This window comes from Equus asinus, chromosome 21 (genome assembly GCF_041296235.1).
Source record: "Equus asinus isolate D_3611 breed Donkey chromosome 21, EquAss-T2T_v2, whole genome shotgun sequence".
NCBI classification, from domain to species: domain Eukaryota; kingdom Metazoa; phylum Chordata; class Mammalia; order Perissodactyla; family Equidae; genus Equus; species Equus asinus.
The window spans coordinates 62,487,445-62,507,273 of NC_091810.1; the positions used below are offsets into that span (position 1 = coordinate 62,487,445).

At 34.8% G+C, this 19,829-nt stretch overlaps 1 protein-coding gene across 50 annotated transcripts in view; it reads left to right on the forward strand.

Annotated features, from left to right (window-relative positions):
* CLASP2 (cytoplasmic linker associated protein 2) overlaps positions 1-19,829 on the forward strand; it is a 164,783-nt gene that overhangs the window by 122,834 nt on the left and 22,120 nt on the right. For 29 of the 50 annotated variants that reach the window (XM_070492372.1, XM_070492376.1, XM_070492383.1 and 26 more), the window contains 5 exons: positions 848-1,092; positions 2,373-2,436; positions 9,433-9,596; positions 10,407-10,485; positions 14,809-14,952. In XM_070492372.1, coding sequence (XP_070348473.1) covers positions 848-1,092; positions 2,373-2,436; positions 9,433-9,596; positions 10,407-10,485; positions 14,809-14,952 — 696 coding nt within the window. Of the gene's footprint in view, positions 1-847; positions 1,093-2,372; positions 2,437-9,432; positions 9,597-10,406; positions 10,486-10,617; positions 10,669-14,808; positions 14,953-19,829 lie in introns of all 50 variants that reach the window. The other 21 variants (XM_070492367.1, XM_070492369.1, XM_070492375.1 and 18 more) reach the window with 1 other exon arrangement.

The following is a 19,829-nucleotide window of genomic DNA, read 5'->3' on the forward strand; positions in this document are numbered from 1 at the left end:
ATCACGTTACATAAAGGTTTGTTTCCAGTACTTCTAAGGAAATCTCAAATTAGCTATTTACTCACTCTCATTTCACTTTTAATATACAAGGTATAATTAGCAGTTACATTTATTAAATAATAAGCTTCCGATATAAAGGAATCAAAGGAATCTAAATATGTTTTCTCATGTTTATTGAAATAGAATGTATAGACACATTGGGAAAAATGTGGAGGACTTTCAAGGAGCTTGCCTCTTAATAATAGTAAGCCAAACAGGTTCTCACCATTCGTCGTCTGTATTTACTTCTTTAGGAGACATGAGAGTTAGGTACAAGGGAAGAAAGAGTAGCAAGAGAAGTGATAGCAGAACTAAAAGGAGAATAAAGGAAAGAGAAGGTAGAAAGACAGGGGGGAAAAAGTACTTTAAAAGGAGAAGAACGTGTTTTTCTGATCCATTGTCCATTTTCTGATCCATTCTCATCCCTAAAAAGGTAGTATTTTCTTCTTATCGCTCAAATTTCCAGGACAGTTTCTGTTCATTTATACTCTAGTAGTTCTTCTTGGTTTTCCATGAAAAGGAAAAACCCCACATTTTGGAGCTCTTTTCGCTTCACATATCTGACCTTCCATGCAGTCTTATTCTGCTTCTACCACTTCCCATAGTTAAAGAATATCTCATCTTCTACTAACTTCTAAAACATATTTTCTAAAGAAAAACTAAATATTGATGTTTTTTATTACAATGATTAGCAGCATGCTTTGCAATGATTTTAAAACAAAAACCAGTCCTTTTGTGGTCAGTAGAAATTGTGAAATACCAGTATATTCTTTTAGCTACCACTAATGAGAGTCTTTATGTATAACAGAAAAAACCAGCTCGAAGGAGATATGAATCATATGGAATGCATTCAGATGATGATGCCAACAGTGATGCATCTAGTGCTTGTTCAGAACGCTCCTATAGTTCTCGAAATGGTAGTATTCCTACATATATGAGACAGACAGAAGATGTGGCAGAAGTCCTCAATAGATGTGCTAGTTCCAACTGGTCAGAAAGGAAGGAAGGCCTCCTCGGTCTGCAGAACTTACTAAAAAATCAGAGAACGCTAAGGTAAGTGTATTGTCTTAAAATAATTGCCCTGTCAGGTTAGCACTTTTTGACTTGACTTTGTTTCCATAACACTTTAGAGATACTGGTATGGGAACAGACTTATCCTGAATTCAGAAGGTAGCGTCAAAATATTTTTCCAAGTTTAGGACTTCCTAAAGCAGTCCTTTAGAATCATCTATACTGTCCTTACTAAAAGTTTTTTAATTCACTAGCTCTATTTAAAGAAACATTTTAAAAGGAAACTTTTATTCGCAAATAGAAGCTCAATGAAAAATGTTATTAATTTTTTAAATTAAAATTTAAAAATGCACATAATATTAAAGCTGACTGGTTTATTAAAATGCGTTCCTGATAAGTTTTCCAGTGAGAACAAAGAATATTTATGCTCTCTCAAAAATGAAGATATATTCTTAATGTTCATCTAATATGTGAATCTTAGTGTAATATGAAATGGAATTGGAGTGAACGTCTCCAAGGACCAAAGTTCATCTTGGTTTTTTTTAAGTCTTTCAGGTTTGCTTTGGTTTGGTTTCCTTTCCTAATGGCTTTTGTTTGCTTTTTTCCCCTAAATTCTTTATCTGTGTAATGTTTTAAACCTCTATAGTCTACCCCTTTAAGAACGTAGTTTCAGATAATTCATAAGTTTGAGTATGACAGAAAATAGAGAGCTGTTTCCTGACTTGATACCTGAAATCAGGGTTTGATTTACTAGCTGTATGTTAATTTTAGGAAGTGTTAGAAATATGTAATTTAAAATAAATGTTTATCTCTGTGCTGCCTAATATATTTTAACGTTTGCGTATTACACTTCGTTAATCACTGCAATAAATCATCATAATATTTTTCCCAACCCCATCAAGACTGGGTTAATATTAGCTTCACTATATCATTTTAAATGACAAGAGAGTAGTCATAGTTTAGAAAGATTTTAGCCGTCAGGTGGCAGATTTTAAGAAAACATCTTAGCATTTAAAAGGGTAAGATTCATATGCTGGGAATGTCATTTGTACAGTTTCCTCTGTCATGCTATGTTAATGAAATACGATTGTATTTCTTTTCATAGAACTTTCAACCTGTAAAATAGTGTGGGTTGCAACAGAATTATTGTTACATTTGATAAATTTGTATTTGGCCCTGACTAGTAATCCCACAAATTTCTTGATTTTGAGAGCTGAGTTTTTTAGCTTTTTTTTTTAAGAAGCCAAATTGTATGTAGGATTACTTTTAAATGACTTCCTTCTACAGCAGGATATTAATTAGCCACTTTATTATTTTGACAGTCGAGTTGAACTGAAAAGATTATGTGAAATTTTCACAAGAATGTTTGCTGATCCTCATGGCAAGGTATGTTTAAGTATTTAAGATTTGTTTTCTCTCCCATAGGGTGTCATTTGTATATTGCCAAAATAAGAAATGAAATAATAGCAAAAACTGTAAGCCACTTTTGTTTTATTATTGCCCAAAAAAGGGTAATAATCTTTTGAAACATAATTGAAATTGTGTTTGCTATCGTACATAATTTAGAAATTGCTGTCTTGTAAAATTTAAGCTTCTCTAAAGAGAGATCATCTAAGACTGTAAACTGAAGGATATAGTAACAAGCACAACTCTTATGTAATTAGGGTGACTGTATTTGTATTACTAAAAACATTTTACTATTTGTAAAGCAAATAATTGGACTAAGTTGAAAAAAATCTAAGTTTTTGTTCAGTTTTCTTCTGTGATTATTACAACAATAATGTAAATATATTCTTACCTTACAGAGCAATTTTGTAGAAAAGAATTGCCATTAAATAACACAAAAGCAATATAGTATGGTAATATAGAAGCAGCATTTTGTATACTGAATTAGTCCATAAAAATTTTCAGAATATTGTTCAATTTTTAATGTTCATTAAAATATATTTCATTAAGTACTTATACATAATCTACAGGTGTACTGTGAAATTTTGGTTTGTTGTAAAATGTATTCATTTATTTCTGTTTTCAGCAATGTATTTGACAATGGTGAAACTTTTATCAGGTATCTTCCTTTAGGACAACAGGTGTCTACATGAGAATTTAATGAGAGGGAGATGTGGAAGGGAAATTCTAAGAAAAATATTAATGAATTTCACTTTACTCTTTTTTTGTTGTCTTCACTTTATTGTTATTCATATCATTTCCTCCTCATTTTTTTCTGTTTTCAATATCTTCATTACTTGTGACACTACTTAAAGATATTAAAATCCCACTTGATACATAAACTAAAATCCAGCTAAAGATTATAAATTGCTGGGGCTGGCCCAGTGGCGTAGTGGTTAAGTTCACATGCTCCACTTTGGCAGCCTGGGGTTTGCAGGTTCAGCTCCTGGGCACAGACCTACACACCACTCATCAAGCCATGCTGTGGTGGTGTCCCACATAAATAATGGAGGAAGATGAGCACAGGTGTTAGCTCAGGGCTAATCTTCCTCACCAAAAAAAAAAAAGATTATAAATTGTTTATACTTTAAAACAATAATTTTTAAAGATTATCCTCTATCACAAGGTATAATTATTTTATCCAAGAATGCCATACCCCATTAAAGACAAAGATTAAAATACTCTTGGTGTAAACAATTTGTTTATTGAAATTTTTTAAAGTTTATAACTTTCAAATTGAACATGTAGATACCTACTATTTTATACTGATATTGCTACCACTAATTACAGCTGTAGGACTTGGTTTTTACTTTAGTTTTACTTTACACTTGGTTTTAATGCAAAAATTTCTGTGAATTCTTAAGTATTAGCTGTTGATATTTTTTGTTGGCAATATAAGCCAAAGATAAGACAGTTGTGGTCTGCATGGGCCTCTTTTATTAAATGATATTTTAATTAATAATATATACAACTTTAAGAAATAGAGTTTTAAAGCATCTATATTCAATATAGAATAATCTATAATTCTTCCTTACTGGAAGGTATAAGAACAAGGCTGGATTATTTCTTAAAGTTAAGTTTTTGATTTTTTGTTAGGACAATAGTGCAGCTTAGCTGGGTGCTAGGATTTATACAGTAATAAAGTGAAACACTTTTTTAAAGAGTCCCTTGCAGCTCAAATAGGAAAGCTGAGTTTGATGTTAGTACAGAACTGAACCGACCACAAATGTTTGGCCTCCTTTAATAGCTGTGGAGAACCAGCCATAGTCCTCCCCAGAATTGTAAGGAAGGTAACTTTATGGTTTTTCTCCCTTGGATTTTATAACAACATGCAATTCTTATTGACCCATCTGATTTTGTTTATTTGGTTTGGTTTTTGGTTATTTAGTTAGTTCTATGAAGACAGTATAATGGGGAGGCTTTTGTTAATTTGTTTTTGTTTAGCTTTTGTTTGGTGATTGTCGTAGGCTCTGCCAATAATGGAATTCATTAAGAAGAAACTGGATGGGGCCGGCCCCATGGCATAGTGGTTAAGTTTGGCGTGCTGCGCTTCAGAGGCACGAGTTCATGGGTTCACATCCTGGGTGCAGACCTACACCACTTATCAGCCATGCTATGGCACCGACCCACATATAAAATGGAAGAAGATTGGTACAGATGTTAGCTCAGGGCTAATCTTCCTCAGCACCCCCCGCGCCCCCCCCCCCCCCCAAAAGGAATAAACTGGGTATGTCACCATTCTGTGCTGAGTTTAAAGCGTCAGGGTTTGATTTGAGTTTTTGTATTATATCCTGATATTATTAAAATGGTAGCTACTCCTCCTCTTCCCCCTCCCCTCTCCCCTCTAGTTTTTTCTTTCCACAAGTTAAGCCTCGAGGATAGTAGGGTCTGGAAAAGAAGGGAGTTTTGTGTTTGCTTTTTGTTTTTAAATTTCTTTGGCAAGAAGGTAAGAGAGAGCACAGGAAAATCACATGTTCTTCTCCCATACTATTCATTTAACTCTTGTTTTGAAAACTATTTTGAGTTTATCATAAACTTTTCAAAACATTTGTCACTTTTATTTTCTAAGTGTTTTTCTTCCATACAGGAACTTTGCATTGATGGCGACTAATTTGTGTGTTTTTCTTTTTTTTCTTTTTTTCTTTTTGCATGCTGTCCCCTGTGTTGGAACTCTCAATAGAGAGTAAGTTGGTTCAATATTTGTTGGAAACCTAACTTTACTGCATGACTGTGAAATTAACCCTTTTTCTCTATTTTCTCTCCCAAAGAGTTCATGCAGTGTTGGACCCTTTGCAATCCACGAAATGCTATTTGCAGTTATGCAAACTCATTCTGTTTGGAGATGTGCTTTTTAATCTACTAATTAATCTAATTTGATTATATTCTTCTGTTCTATATTTGATGACTGGCACACCTAAGATATAAGCAAGGTTAACAAAAGGCTGCCTCAATTGTAATAGCTTGAATATTATAATGCTTTCCCAGTAAGTTAGCGTTGTGAGATATGTAGGATTATAAATTGATTCTGTTGCAGGTTGGTTCCATTGAATTATTAAAAAATGAATTCCTAAGTTTCATAATTATTTAAAAAAAACTTAGTCTTAATCTCCCCATATATACTTTCTAATATTCTATTAATGTTATTTCTTAAAAGCAAACAGAGCAGTTTACAGAACAGTGATTCTCAGTTTACTCTTCTGAAAGCAGATGTTTAGCCCTAGTATTGTATTAGCATATCCACTTTCCACTTTCTTCTTTAGTCATAGATAGGGAAATGGGAGATTGTCCATATCTGACAGTGAACTCTTTGTGATAGGGCAATCAAGTAAGAAATTTTATGTGAAATTTCCAATATATATTTCAGATAGATATATATTTTTTCATTTAGTAAATACCATTGATAGGATATAAGTATTTTGAAAAATAATAGTACAGTTCTGTATGTAGAGTACTATAAATAATGTCTCTACATGTTTATTCATTCATATATTATATCTAAGTAAAAGAAATTTCTACTTAGGAGACTCAGAGAAGTCTTCTTGAAGGAAATAGCAGTTCAGATCTTGAAAGGACATAAACTTTAGATATGTCAGCATGAGAAGAAGGGGCCTCCGGGGAATGACTAGCTTAAGTCCAGCAAAGTGAAAGATGTCCAAAAGTTTATAGGCAAGAAAAGTTCATCTTCACTGGGATGAAGGGAAAGTCTTACACATCTTGCCTTGCCTTGAGAAAAAGGGGTTAGCTACCAATTGCCGGGTAAGTTTCACTTGAGAAAATCCTTACTCTTTAAGAAACTTCTCCTACACATTCATTGAACAACTTTATATTTGGTCCTCAGCCTCTGATAACTTTGAGCTTGGTTCTAATTAGTGATTCAAAACTGTATAAAAATTTAGTCTCTATTCTCAAATGTATGTTCCAGGTGGGAAGATAATATAAATACAGAAAAAAAAATTAAATAGCATCATAAAGTTAGTCCCACTATAAATTTCAAGTAAAGAAGATCAGTGACTATTATCTAAAGTAGTCCGAGAAGCTTCTTGGCTGGGACTTGAGTGGTACTTTGTAGGGAATCACATACTGTGTATAAAGAGAGGGAGTGAGGAGTATGGTAGATCAGGAATGTGTGTAAGATGTGTTCAGGGACAAAGAGTTTATGTTGTCACATAGTCCAAGATGAGTTTGGAGAGTTAGAACCTGGTCTAAGCATTTGAGACATTATTCTGCAGACAGTGAAGGGACCTTAAAGGATTTGTTTCTATCAAAAGAGTGATATGATAATCTGATGGTGAGAAAGAAGCATGAGTTGCCCTGCTACCTGTTTTGTAAATAAAGTTATATTGGAACACAGCCGTGCTCACTTGTTTGCATATTGTCTGTGGCTCTGCTACATTGGCAGAGTTGAATAGTTGAATAACAGACACCATGTGGTCTGCAAAGCCTGGAATATTTACTGTACGGCCTGTTACGGAAATGTTTTTCTGAGGCCTGGTATAACAGCAAATATAAAGACTAAAGTCAGACTACTAGAGAAATCCAGACTTGAGGTCAGAAAGGGCTGGTGCCTACAATGATGGTGTGATTGACAGATTTGGGGAAGGCCAAGAGAGCTATTCTAGAGGTTAGATCAGAGAGGCCTTGTCAAGGAGGTCACACTTCCCGTGAAAAGAGAATCAGGGTGAAGGCTGGCTTGAAATCACCCCAGATTTAGGATGCAAAAGGAAAATGCTTGGCAACTAGAATGAAAGAAAGAAGGGAAATAAGAGGAGGAAAGCAGTGTCAAGCTACAGAATAGCGAAGTATACTAAGCTAATGAAAAACTATTACTTTCTACGATTAGTCCTTAGAGAAACAATTATTAGAAGGATAGCTGTAGGGGAAATCAAGTGAGGGAAGAGTCAATGGAGGATTTTATGTTGAATGACAGTACAGTAGATGAAGTTATGTAGTAATAGAATGGATGGAACATAACTGAAAAACCAGGAGACTTACCTCTAAGTCCTGGCCCAGCCATTAATTAGCTGTGGAAACCTTGAGCAAGTCACTTAATTTTCTGATTCTCAGCTTCCTGAGAACCAGATAAATGGGAGAGTTGACTTAGGCATTCTAATGTCTATGATTTTCAGAATGGATTTTGGTATACAGTGATGCGCCACATGACAACATTTCGGTCAGCAACGGACAGCATATACGACAGTGGGACCTAAGATTAGTACAGAATAGCCTAGGTGTGGAGTAGGCTATACCATCTAGGTTTGTGTAAGTACGTTCTGATGTTCACACAATAATGAAATCGCATGACGATGCATTTCTCAGACTGTATCCCTGTCAAAGTGATGCATGACTGTAGTGTAAGCTTAAAATTGCAATCTTCAGGAAAGTAGGCAAGAGTTGAAACGAGTAGGAGTGAACCAGAGTGGTGTACTGGTAATCCAGGCTTGGGGGAGGGGCAGGAGGCCCTGATTTGTAAATTTGCTGTAATTTCAGAGGTGTAAATACTCCTACCAGGACTGATTTCAAGCTACCAGCAAACTCACAAAATTCCTGAATATTTAACATTTGGCTTTCTAGGCTGGTACTAACTGACTCCAGCACACCACTGGACAAATTTGCCAGGTGCCGGTAAGAGTGAGTTCTAGATTAGATACAGGCATTTGTTATAGAGTAGGCCTAGTGAACTTCATCAGCAGTGTTCTGGGCCCTGACAGTGGACCAAGTTTTGAATCGGAGAAACCAAAGTTTTTTGGGTGTGGTTGAGGGTGTGGGACGGAAGTTAATGAGTCTGCATTGTAAACAAGAACAGTGTTGAAGCAGATACTGCCTGGGGGTCAGAGAGTACTAGAAAATTTAAAGTAGTTATAGCTGCTGTTTTTACAGATATAGAGCATCTTGAGTAAATAGCTAAAGTGTATTTTTTCTAACTCAGATTCAAATGTTAAAGCTTACTTATAATTCTGATAGACAAAATCCTTCATTTCTAACATAAGAGTAAAAAACAGGAGTTTGTGTATAACTGTATAAAGGAAATTCAAGACAAAATATATATTGAGAGCAAAACTCAGTTTTTAAATTAGCATAGTTACTTTGAGATTAACTTGTTTAAAACCATAGTTTTTGTAATTTATTGTGAGTATAAACTGTCTCATAATACAACATGTCTGACACTGTCTTGAGTTTTTTTCCTCTTTACCCAGAAATACACTATGGTGTTGAATTTCTTGAAAAGAGATATAGACTTAATGCGTATTGGAACCAAATAAAACCCATCAACAGAAATGGAGACTAATAGCATACCATGTAGGACTTTTTAGAAATCATTAAAACTTAGATGTAGATTTGTATCCTGAATTTATTTTAGGTATGGTTATAGTTACCCCAAATCATTTAAAATTACTTTGGGAGCAGTTTTATAAATAATATGCCTCACACCAAAAAATTTGTGACAACTGACATTTTGAGAAATCTGAGGAGTCTCTAATTAGCCCATTATGTCAGAATGGTCTTATACTTTAAAGTAGCTGTCAGCATAGCCATTCTCTGATTAACTCAGTGCCATTCTTTTAAATTGCTGAGGGCTGGTGAGACTATGGGTAGTTCCTTGCCCTAAATTTCAAATAAAATGGATTTCAGTTTTACCAGTTTAAGCTATGACATCATTGACAACATTAGGTGTGCCAGCCATTATGGCCAAAGTTTCTTTACCAAGTGATGCTGCATGGAATAGCTAATTGTCGAACTTCGGCAGAAGTCGGATAACAGTTCAGACATACTCTTGTATCACAGAGTCCAATGAAAAGCAAGAGAGATTGTTTTTCCGCTTGGCTGCCAATCGCTGTGCCTCTGACTCCTGTTTTCCTTTCTATTTCAGTTTTGAATTGATCATAGAGGTCAATATTTCTCCCTTTTCTCCCTCCCTCCCCTGTTTATCAACTGTAGGTGTTCAGCATGTTTTTGGAGACACTGGTGGACTTCATACAAGTCCACAAAGACGATCTTCAAGATTGGTTGTTTGTACTGCTGACACAACTACTAAAAAAAATGGGTGCTGATTTACTTGGGTCTGTTCAGGCAAAAGTTCAGAAAGCCCTTGATGTTACAAGGTAATATTTTCTTCATGTATTTCAAGTTTACCTGATAGTAGTCAGGAATATTTAGTTTCTCTGTTAAAAGTTCCTATTTCTGAGTCCTTTCAAACCATTTAGACTGCATGCACTCCATTTGAAAATTGTTAATGCTGGCATTCACATGGTATATTTACTGCTGCATTGGTCCTTAGATCAAACACTGCATTTCTTTCATAAAAATTTCATTAACACTGGTTGAGTAATTTAAGATGGTATTTTATCTTAATTAAGATAGATCTGCAAAGAAGAGTTGAAGATTTTAGTCAGTCTAATGTAAAAATAAAATATTTCCTAAGTTTCAAAAGAATGTTTTATTATGTATTTAAATATTCAGAATCTTTTTTCAGAAGATTTTGAACCAATGATATATTTCTACTTTCTTGTGTAGATTGTTGAAGTGACTTATTTCAAATATCCATTTACTAAGTTGAGGTGAGTCTAGAATTCAGACATTAGGTGTGGGGAAACATCTCTGATAATGTTGAACTTTTTACTGAATACATTTTTCTGATTAAATCTATAGTTGAGGCAGGATAGACCATTATCTACTATAGTGTTGCTTTTTTAGCTCCCTTCAGGGTATAAATTCAAATGTTCAGATTCTTCTGGGAATAGCTTTTGTTGTATACTCTACCACATAGACTATACCACATACAGATACTGCTTCATGCATGCTTTTTGAGTGACATGTTTGGGTATTAAGCATAATTTTCTGTTGTTAAGTTTGGTTAAATAGTTACTTACTGACTTAATTTTTGTTTTGTTTTTGCTTTGTTCTTATTTCAGAGAATCTTTTCCAAATGATCTTCAGTTTAATATTCTAATGAGATTTACAGTTGATCAGACCCAAACACCAAGCTTGAAGGTAAAAATTTGAAGTCTTTTGAAGACAATGTAAAGAATTTCAGTATTTTACTAATAAAGTTATATTGATGTTTGTATTTCTGTCACATGAGAAGCTGTTCAATCAGTGGATTTTGTTTTTATAAACTTTCAGACAGTCAAGCCAGCACTTCGGGACCAACTTCACTCTTTTTGGAGCTCCAAGGTTTTTTTGTTTTTGTTTTAATCTGCATTATTTCTTTTCTTAACTCTCTTTACAAACTCTGCAGTGTTTCAGATAATGTTTGTATGCATCTGTATTCGGTACTAACCTTTGTAAGCCTTTTAAGCATGCACATATTTGATTTCAAATGTTATTCGAATGCCAGGCTATCCTTTAGAGAAGCTTATGGGGGATATACATTTAGAAGGCAACACGAGTATGGCCATCTAACCCTAAGCTGGTAATGCAAACTCGCTTTATAAAGTCTTACCTAATTTTATGTTTGTGATTTCCCAATACTTTTTTTTTAAGTTTAGGAGTTTGAGTAGATATTTTGGGTGAAATGTCAGTTTTTTACCTATATTTATTTTAGTAAACAAAATTTTTTAATCTCAGTGCTGTTCTCCAGTTCTCCTTGAAATGGTAACTTCTTTTCTTTTTGCAATGTGATACTTCTGATGTGTGCATAAAATTTAGAATGAAGATCAACCTTCTCAATTGTTATTAGCACACATTTTCCAGTTAATTTATGTGAAAACTAAGTAGATTCCAATTTGTAATTAAAAGTCATTATTAATGAACAGAAAAAATAATTTCATATAAAAAAAGAGCACTTGAATTCTTTACTAAAGATCTTTCTTAGTGCATTTTATTAAATGAGATTAAAGTCAGGGAAATAACAAGCATATGTGCATTTACAAGCCTTATATTTTTCTGCTCTATTCTGCACGATATATATTTCCACAAGCATTACTCCCCAGGACTGATTTTCCTTTTAAGTTTCTGAATATGATTTTGCCTTTAAATCACAATTATGTTTCTTACCAGGGTTGACTTATACTCAACATAGTGTAATTTTCTCAGAGCTGCTTTCTGAAAGGGGTTCCATCTGTTTTGATTCTGAAAAGTGACCTGCAGAAGAAGAATAATTTACTTGATGTTATTGATAAATATTTTTGAACTCATTCTTTGTTCAAGCCACTGTAATAAGCATTCCTAAGCATATAAAACTTATAATTTTGTGTCGTTATTATTAAGCTGTAAACTGTAACAAGGGTTATGACTTAGGTGCCAGTAGTAGCTATTCAAGAGCTGTTGAAAATGTATATTTCATGGGCCAGTGGAAATGGAGATCTATACCATTAGCTTAAGAAATAAGGGTGATAAGGGGCTGGCTGGCCCCGTGGCCAGGTGGTGAAGTTCACGTGCTCCGCTGTGGCAGCCCAGGGTTTCGCTGGTTTGGATCCTGGGTGTGGACATGGCACCGCTCATCAGGCCACGTTGAGGCGGTGTCCCACATGCCACAACTAGGAGGACCTGCAACTAAGATATATAACTATGTACCGGGGGGATTTGGGGAGATAAAGCAGAAAAAACAAAAAAAAGGAAAGAAGGGTGTTAGGTGAGTTGAGGGAGAGAATAAATTTGCTAAGGTCTGAAGAGAAAGACAAAGGGAAGAGGGAAATGGAAAACAGACAACTTAAAATTAGCTTTTCTGTTGGAAAACATTATGCTGAAGACTGGTACTACGGACTGTTTCTCTAAAAGCCGTGTATGTATATGTGTGTGTGTATCTGTAGCTTTTACATTATATATATATTATACTATATATTATATGTTATATAGCCTATTCTATATTATATATAATGATATTCTGTGTTACATATGTACACACATACACAAAGCTCTAGGGGAACATCACTTTTCAGCTTTAAATTGATATTTTAGGATAGCAAGGAGAAGTTATATTGGAGCCATCCATACTTCATGCCAAAAATAAAAGTAACTTTCAGATGAGTGATAGGATTAAGAATAAAAAACTTAACAGGTTATAGAAAAACATAGAAAACTTGAGTATGAGATCAATAAAAATTCTTTATTGAAAAAATTATGGAGGCTGGCCCTGTGGCTGAGTGGTTAAGTTCACAGGCTCTGCTTCAGCAGCCCAGGGTTTCACTGGTTCAGATTCTGGGCGCGGACGTTGCACAGCTCATCAGGCCATGCTGAGGTGGCATCCCACGTAGCACAACCAGAAGACCCTACAACTAGAATATACAACTATGTATTGAGGGACTTTGGGGAGAAGAAGAAGAAGAAAAAAAGAAAAGAAAAGATGATTGGCAACAGATGTTAGCTCAGGTGCCAATCTTTTAAAAAAAAGAAAAGAAAACAATGATGGATCTATCAGGTAAAAGAGGGGTGTTTGTATAAAATTCTCTCTCCGTTACGGAGTGGCATGTGATTAAATGTCAGAAAGAAAGCAATAGAATAGGGGGAAATGGCAATACAGAGTGATTTTATTTAAGTAAGTAATATTTTAAGAAATAAATTTAGTTTTTGGTGACCTCTTTTTCCGGGTTTCACAAACGTTGTAGAATTACCTTAGCAGCTAGATTATTTTGCCTTCTCTGAAGAAGAATGCATGTTTGTGTTATTAAAATTACAGACTATGTATATATCCTTGTGAAATATCCTACTAAAATGTAAACTTTCAAATGATTCTATGTGTATTGTGGTTATTTTGCCCATTGGTATAGTAAACACACCTATTCTGTGAAACCCGTTTAAAATTTTGCATGCCTCTATAAATTGCCAAGACACTGCACTAATTGAATCTCAGATAATGCAAATAAATATATTTAATTGTTAATGGTGGCAAATTGAAAACCAAATATATTGACGTTTATTCTTTGATTTACTATAGTCACCTTTCAGCCAGTCACACTGAGAGGTGACACGGATTCAAGAATCCAGAGTATTATGTGCTACTTAATTTAATTGGGCCTGCTACTGCAAAATTAACTATAAGTCTCTTTCCCTCTCTGCTGTACATTTTACCCAGGATGGCTGATGGTTAACTCTTGTTTTTTAATACATTTCTCAAAGTTGTAGTTGCTTCTTAAAATCCATTCGCTATGAAATGAAGAATGGAATTTGATCCCTTCCTTTTTTTTTTTTTTTTACTGGAAGCAGAAAGGGGAAAATATACAAGAGTCAGAACCTTATTTTAATATTTTACTTCCTGTAAGATTAACTTAGCATGGTACTTTCTAGAGACCTTATTTAGACTGAATGAGACAAATGACATTAAGATCAATAATAAGGGGGAAAAGAACGTAGAAAAACTGACTACCTTAATCTTTGGCAATGTTTTTTCGAAGTTGCTGTTTTAATCATACATTTAAACCTTGCTTTTTCTGACTCAGCAAATCAGAATTTAATAGGTGTTTACCATCTGCTATATCCAAAGACTGTGAACTATGCCGTGTCATTTCTAAAGTGCACTGATAAAGTCTTAGAGAACAATTATTCAGAAATCCTAGAATGTTAGAAGATGTGACTTTAAAAACAGTGGTTCTCAACCTTTTTTTCTGCCCCAACATACCTGAGAGAAGGGAGATAATTTAACAGTGGCTTCCTATAAGGACAAAAAAGGCCAAGTCTACGGAATAAGTGTCTTTGCTTTGCCCTACATCTTGCTGCTTTTGAAGCCTGCATCCCACCACACACCTACCCACCATGCTCCTACACATCCAAAAAACCCATATATGATGACTCTTTCATGCAAATCAGTATTGTCTTTTCTCCAGTGGTGCTCGTGTAAACTTTTTTGTGACACTTCTTTTGGAAGGTAATTCTAGCTGTTGATGACCCAATTAAGGAATCTGATCTCATTGTGTGAATCTTAAGAGTATGTTTGACAAAAAACTTCTATTGCCTGCCTTAATTATCCTCTTGATTTACAATACCTTATTTCCAAAATACTTTGGTTCATTTCCCCAAGAGCTAGATTACACTCAATTGATAAAGACTGGTTCCCAGGGAGTCTAGACAAGAGTCAGCTGTAAGCTCTGAAAGCTTATACACAAGAAGTGTATAAGCTTGTCAAGTCTTAAGCAGTTGTTCAAATACAGGGAATGAAATGCCTAGGACTTAAAAGTTCTGCCATGTGTGAAAAACAAAAATCCACATTATCGTATACTTGTACCTCAGGTAGGTAGGTGGCTGTGTAATTTCTTTCTTGTTGTTGATGTTTTTTCATTTTCTATTTGTCAAAAATAATCACGTAATTGTTTCTGAAGTGTTCTCAGTGACTCTCAGTGAGCGTCTGATTGTCCTCTCTCATTGTGCTTACCTCTACAGGTGAAAGTTGCTATCCTTAAATACATAGAAACTCTGGCCAAACAGATGGATCCAGGAGATTTTATAAATTCCAGTGAAACTCGCCTGGCAGTGTCTCGAGTCATCACTTGGACAACAGAACCCAAAAGTTCGGATGTTCGGAAGGTATGTTTTAATATAAGATTTAGGAGATAAATTAGGGGGAGAAAAGCAGTCATTTTGGATTGCCAGTGAAGGAAGCTAATATTTTCAGGACATTACCAGTTAGCTTTGGTGATATGAAGCCTTTTTTTAAAATCTTCTCTTTTTAATTATTTTAAATTTTATCCAATTAATATGAGTATAATTTTAAAAGTTAGAATCAAAAATAGCTGTCCTTGCTGTAATCCTTGCAACTCTAATCTCATAATCATTCAAAATATTCCCAATCTTTCCCCTTGAATTTACCTATGTATTTCAAATAAGAACTTACACTATTTCTTGATTTGTCAATTTTAGGCATTGTCTATTGACCTATTGATAAAAGTTTAGTCATTATGTGTGTGTCTATCTACTTTGGTAAATGAGGACTTAGCTTTCCCATACCAGTCCGACATCCTTTCCTCTACCTTTCCCCATAACCTTCAAAATATTTGTGAATCAATTGTTGGTAATCAACAGAAAAGACACATTTTCACTGTGGAACTAGTCACTCCTATACCAAGTGGTTTATTACTGCCTCCTTTCTTATAGAAGCTTTATTTGTCTTGGTGTTAATAATTTGCCTTGTTTTTCATTCACCTGTGTTTTTTTAGTTTTATAAATATCTATTCATATTTTCAACATCTCTGCCACATACCTGTGGCTAATATTTTACATATGTTCGAAAACATATTTATTTTCTGGGGAGCTCCTTCCTAGACCGTCTGTTCTCTTCACCGTCTTCCTGAGACTTCTCTTCACTCCTAATCATTTATTTCTTGCATCCTTTATGTAGCTCTCTACTCTCTTCCTTAATGAATCATTTTCTTCAATATTTGCTGCAAAGATGTGCATAAAATATAAATTTTGTGACCTTCACCCCACAACAGCAGAATATACATTCTTCTCAGGTACCCATGAAACATTTTCCAGGATAGACCATATACCAGGCCATGAATCAAACCTCAATAGTTTTTTTTAAAGGATAAAAATAATACAAGTTATGTTCTCTGACCACAGTGGAATGCAATTAGAAATCAATAACAGGGGCTGGCCCCGTGGCCGAGTGGTTAAGTTCGCGCGCTCCGCTGCAGGTGGCCCAGTGTTTCGTTGGTTCGAATCCTGGGCGCGGACATGGCACTACTCATCAAACCACGCTGAGGCAGCGTCCCACATGCCACAACTAGAAGGATCCACAACGAAGAATATACAACTATGTACCGGGGGGCTTTGGGGAGAAAAAGGAAAAAATAAAATCTTAAAAAAAAAAAAAAAAAAAAAAAAAGAAATCAATAACAGAAAGAAATTTGGAGAACTCACAAATATGTGAAAGTTAAGCAACATACTTCTAAATCACCAGTGGATCAAAGAAGAAATCAAGGGGGAAATTGGAAAATACATTGAGATGAATGAAAATGAAAACATGATATGCCAAGACTTATGGGATATAGCTAGAGCAGTGCTTAGAGGGAAATTTATATCTGTTAATGCCCATAATAAAAAAGGAAGAAAGATATCAAACCAATAAACTAATTTACCACCTTATGACACTGGGAAAAAAAAGGGCAAACTAAACCTAAAGTAAGCAGAAAGACATAATCGAGATTAAAACAGAAATTAGTGAAATAGATAATAGAAAAAAATAGAGAAAAATCATGGAAACCAAAAGCTGGTTCTTTAAAAACATTCAACAAAATTGACAAACTTTTAGCTAGATTCAACAAGAAAAAAAAAGAGAAAAGACTCAAATTATTAGAATTAGAAATGAAAGAGGGAATACTACTATTAACCTTACAGAAATAAAAAGGAAGGGCCAGCCCAGTGGTGCAGTGGTTAAGTTCGTGTGGTCCACTTAAGTGGCCCAGGGTTCGCAGGCTCAGATCCTGGGCACAGACCTACACACTACTCATCTAGCCATGCTGTAGCAGCATCTCACATACAAAATAGAGGAAGATTGACACAGATGTTAGCTCAGCAACAGTCTTCCTCAAGCAAAAAGAGGAAAATTGACAATAGATGTTAGCTCAGGGCCAATCTTCCTCACCAAAAAAAGGGAAAAGGCTTATAAAGGAATACTATGAATAATTGTATGCCAATAAATTAGTTAACTTAGAGGAAATGGACAAATTCCCAGAAAGGCACAAACTATCAAAATTGACTCAAGACATAGACATGTGAATAGAACAAGAAAAGAGATTGATTTAATAAGCAAAAAACTACCCACAAAAAGAAGCCTAGGCTCAGATGGCTTCCCTGGTGCATTCTGTCAAACATTAGTACCAGTTCTTCACAAACTCTTCCAGCAAACAGAAGAGGAAGGAACACTTCCCAGCTCATTCTATGAGAGCAGTTTTACCTTGATACCAAAACCGGAAAGACACCACAAGAAAAACCCACTACAGACCAATATCTTATGAATACGGACATTTTTAATCCTTGGTAAAACAAATCCTGCAGTATATAAAAGAGAATTATACACCATGTCCAAGTGAGATTTATCCCAGGAATGCAAGATTGAATTAACATCTGAAAATCTATTAATATACCATATCAATAGTAAAAAGACGAAAACCACATTATCATCTCAATGGAATAGGCATCTGGCAAAATCTAATATCCTTTTTTTTTTTTGAGGAAGATTAGCCCTGAGCTAACTACTGCCAGTCCTCTTTTTGCTGAGGAAGACTGGCCCTGCGCTAACATCCATGCCCATCTTCCTCTACTTTATATGTGGGATGCCTACCACAGCATGGAGTGCCAAGTGGTGCCATGTGCGCACCCAGGAGCCAAACCACTGGGCCACTGAAGCGGAACGTGCGCACTTAACCGCTGGACCACTGGGCTGGCCCCTAATATCCTTTTATGATTAAAAAAAAAAAAAAAACTAGTAATGGAAAGAAACTTGCTCAACCCAGTAGAGGGTATCTATAAGTCTCCACAGCTAATATCATACTTAACAGTAAAAGACTGGATGCTTTCTCCCTAAAATCAGGAACAAGACAATGATATCTGCTCTCATCATTTCTATTCAATGTTGTACTTGGGTTCTAGCCACGACAGTTAGGCAAAATAAAAAAGAAATAAAAGGCATCCAGATTGGAAAGGAAGAAGTAAAACTATTTCTGTTTGTAAATGATATGATCTTAACATATAGAACATTCTAAGGAATCACGAAAAAACTATTAGAACTAATAAGGTCAACAAAATTACAGGATACAAAATCAGTATACAAAAATCAGCTGCATTTCTAAACACAAGAAACAATCCAAAATGAAATTAAGAAAACAATTCCATTTAAAATAGCATCAAAAAGATTAAAATGCTTAGGAATAAATTTAACAAAAAGCGCAAAATTTGTAGTAGAAACTACAAAACAATTTTGAAAGAAATTAAAGAAGATTTAAATAAATGGAAAAATACCCGATGTTCGTGGATCAGAAGACTTATGAGGATGGCAGTACTCCCCAAAGTGATCTATACATTCAATGTAATCCCTGTCAAAATCCCAGCTGGCCTTGTAGACATTGACAAGCTGATTCCAGAATTCATATGGAATTGCAGGGGACCCATATAGCCAAAAGAATCGTGAGAAAGAACAAAATAGGAGGACTTTACACTTCCTGATTTCAAAATGTAGTAGAAAGCAACAGTAATCAAGACAGTATAGGATTGGCATAAGGGTAGACATAAAGATCAGTGGAATAGAATTCAGAGTCCAGAAATAAACCTAGGTGTCTATGGCTGACTGATTTTCCACAAAGGTGCCAAGACCATTCAATAGAGAAATAGTCTTTTCAACAAATCGTGCTGGGATAACTAAATAGCCACATGCAAAAGAATTCATTTGAACCCTTAGCTCATACCATATGCAAAAATTTAACTCAAGTGGATCAAAGACTTAAGTGTAAAAGCTAAACTGTGAAACTCTTAAAAGAAAACGGGGGTCAATCTTCATGACCTTGGATTTGGCAAGATATGCTACCAAATCAGAAACGACAAAAGGAAAAATAGGTAAATTGGATTTCATCAAAATTAAAAATTGGGGATATTCCAAGATACAGAATACCGATGTGACTGAAGAAAACCTTTGACATGTTTTAAGCAAGGGAGAGATATGATCTGATTTATGTTTTTAAAAAATTACACTGGCTAATAAAATGCACTGTTGCTATATTATGTAAGGGAGAAGAGGGTAAAAGGGGTAGGACTGATATCGAAAGGATCCTGTTTTCATCTATTGTAGTAAGAAATCACTAGAAAATGTCTCATGCTGATAAATCAAGTAATATATGAGCCTCTGAATGCCTAACTATTAGGAAAAAATAGGTATTACAAAGAGGAATTCTGGAGAGCTGAACAGGGGAATTGAAAATTATAAAACCTTTTCTAAAACAGTTTTGTTTTTAAATCCATAATAAGTATCTATTACTTTTACTTGAAGACTTGAAAAAATATTTTAAAATAAATATGACATGTATCTGATAAAGCAAATGTGACATTAAACTATAAACTTAACAGAATTGAAGGACTTCATCAAAATATACTAAAACTATTGCAATTTAAATCATGCGATTTAAACCTGTATTATTTAATGCAGGAATAGACAAATAGATCAATGGAACATAAAGGAAGGTCCAGAGACACTTAGGTTTATACAGGAGATTAGTTCATGATAAGGGTGTTACTTCAAGTCATGAGGAAAGGATACACTCATTGATAAATAATTGTAGAACAGTTGAGCTGTCTGTCTCTAGGGGGAAAATAAAGCTGAATCTCATACACCAAAATAAACTCTAGATGGAATAAAGTCTACCTTAAAAATCATTAATTCCTTTGCTCAAATTAACATTAGGCCCTCTCCA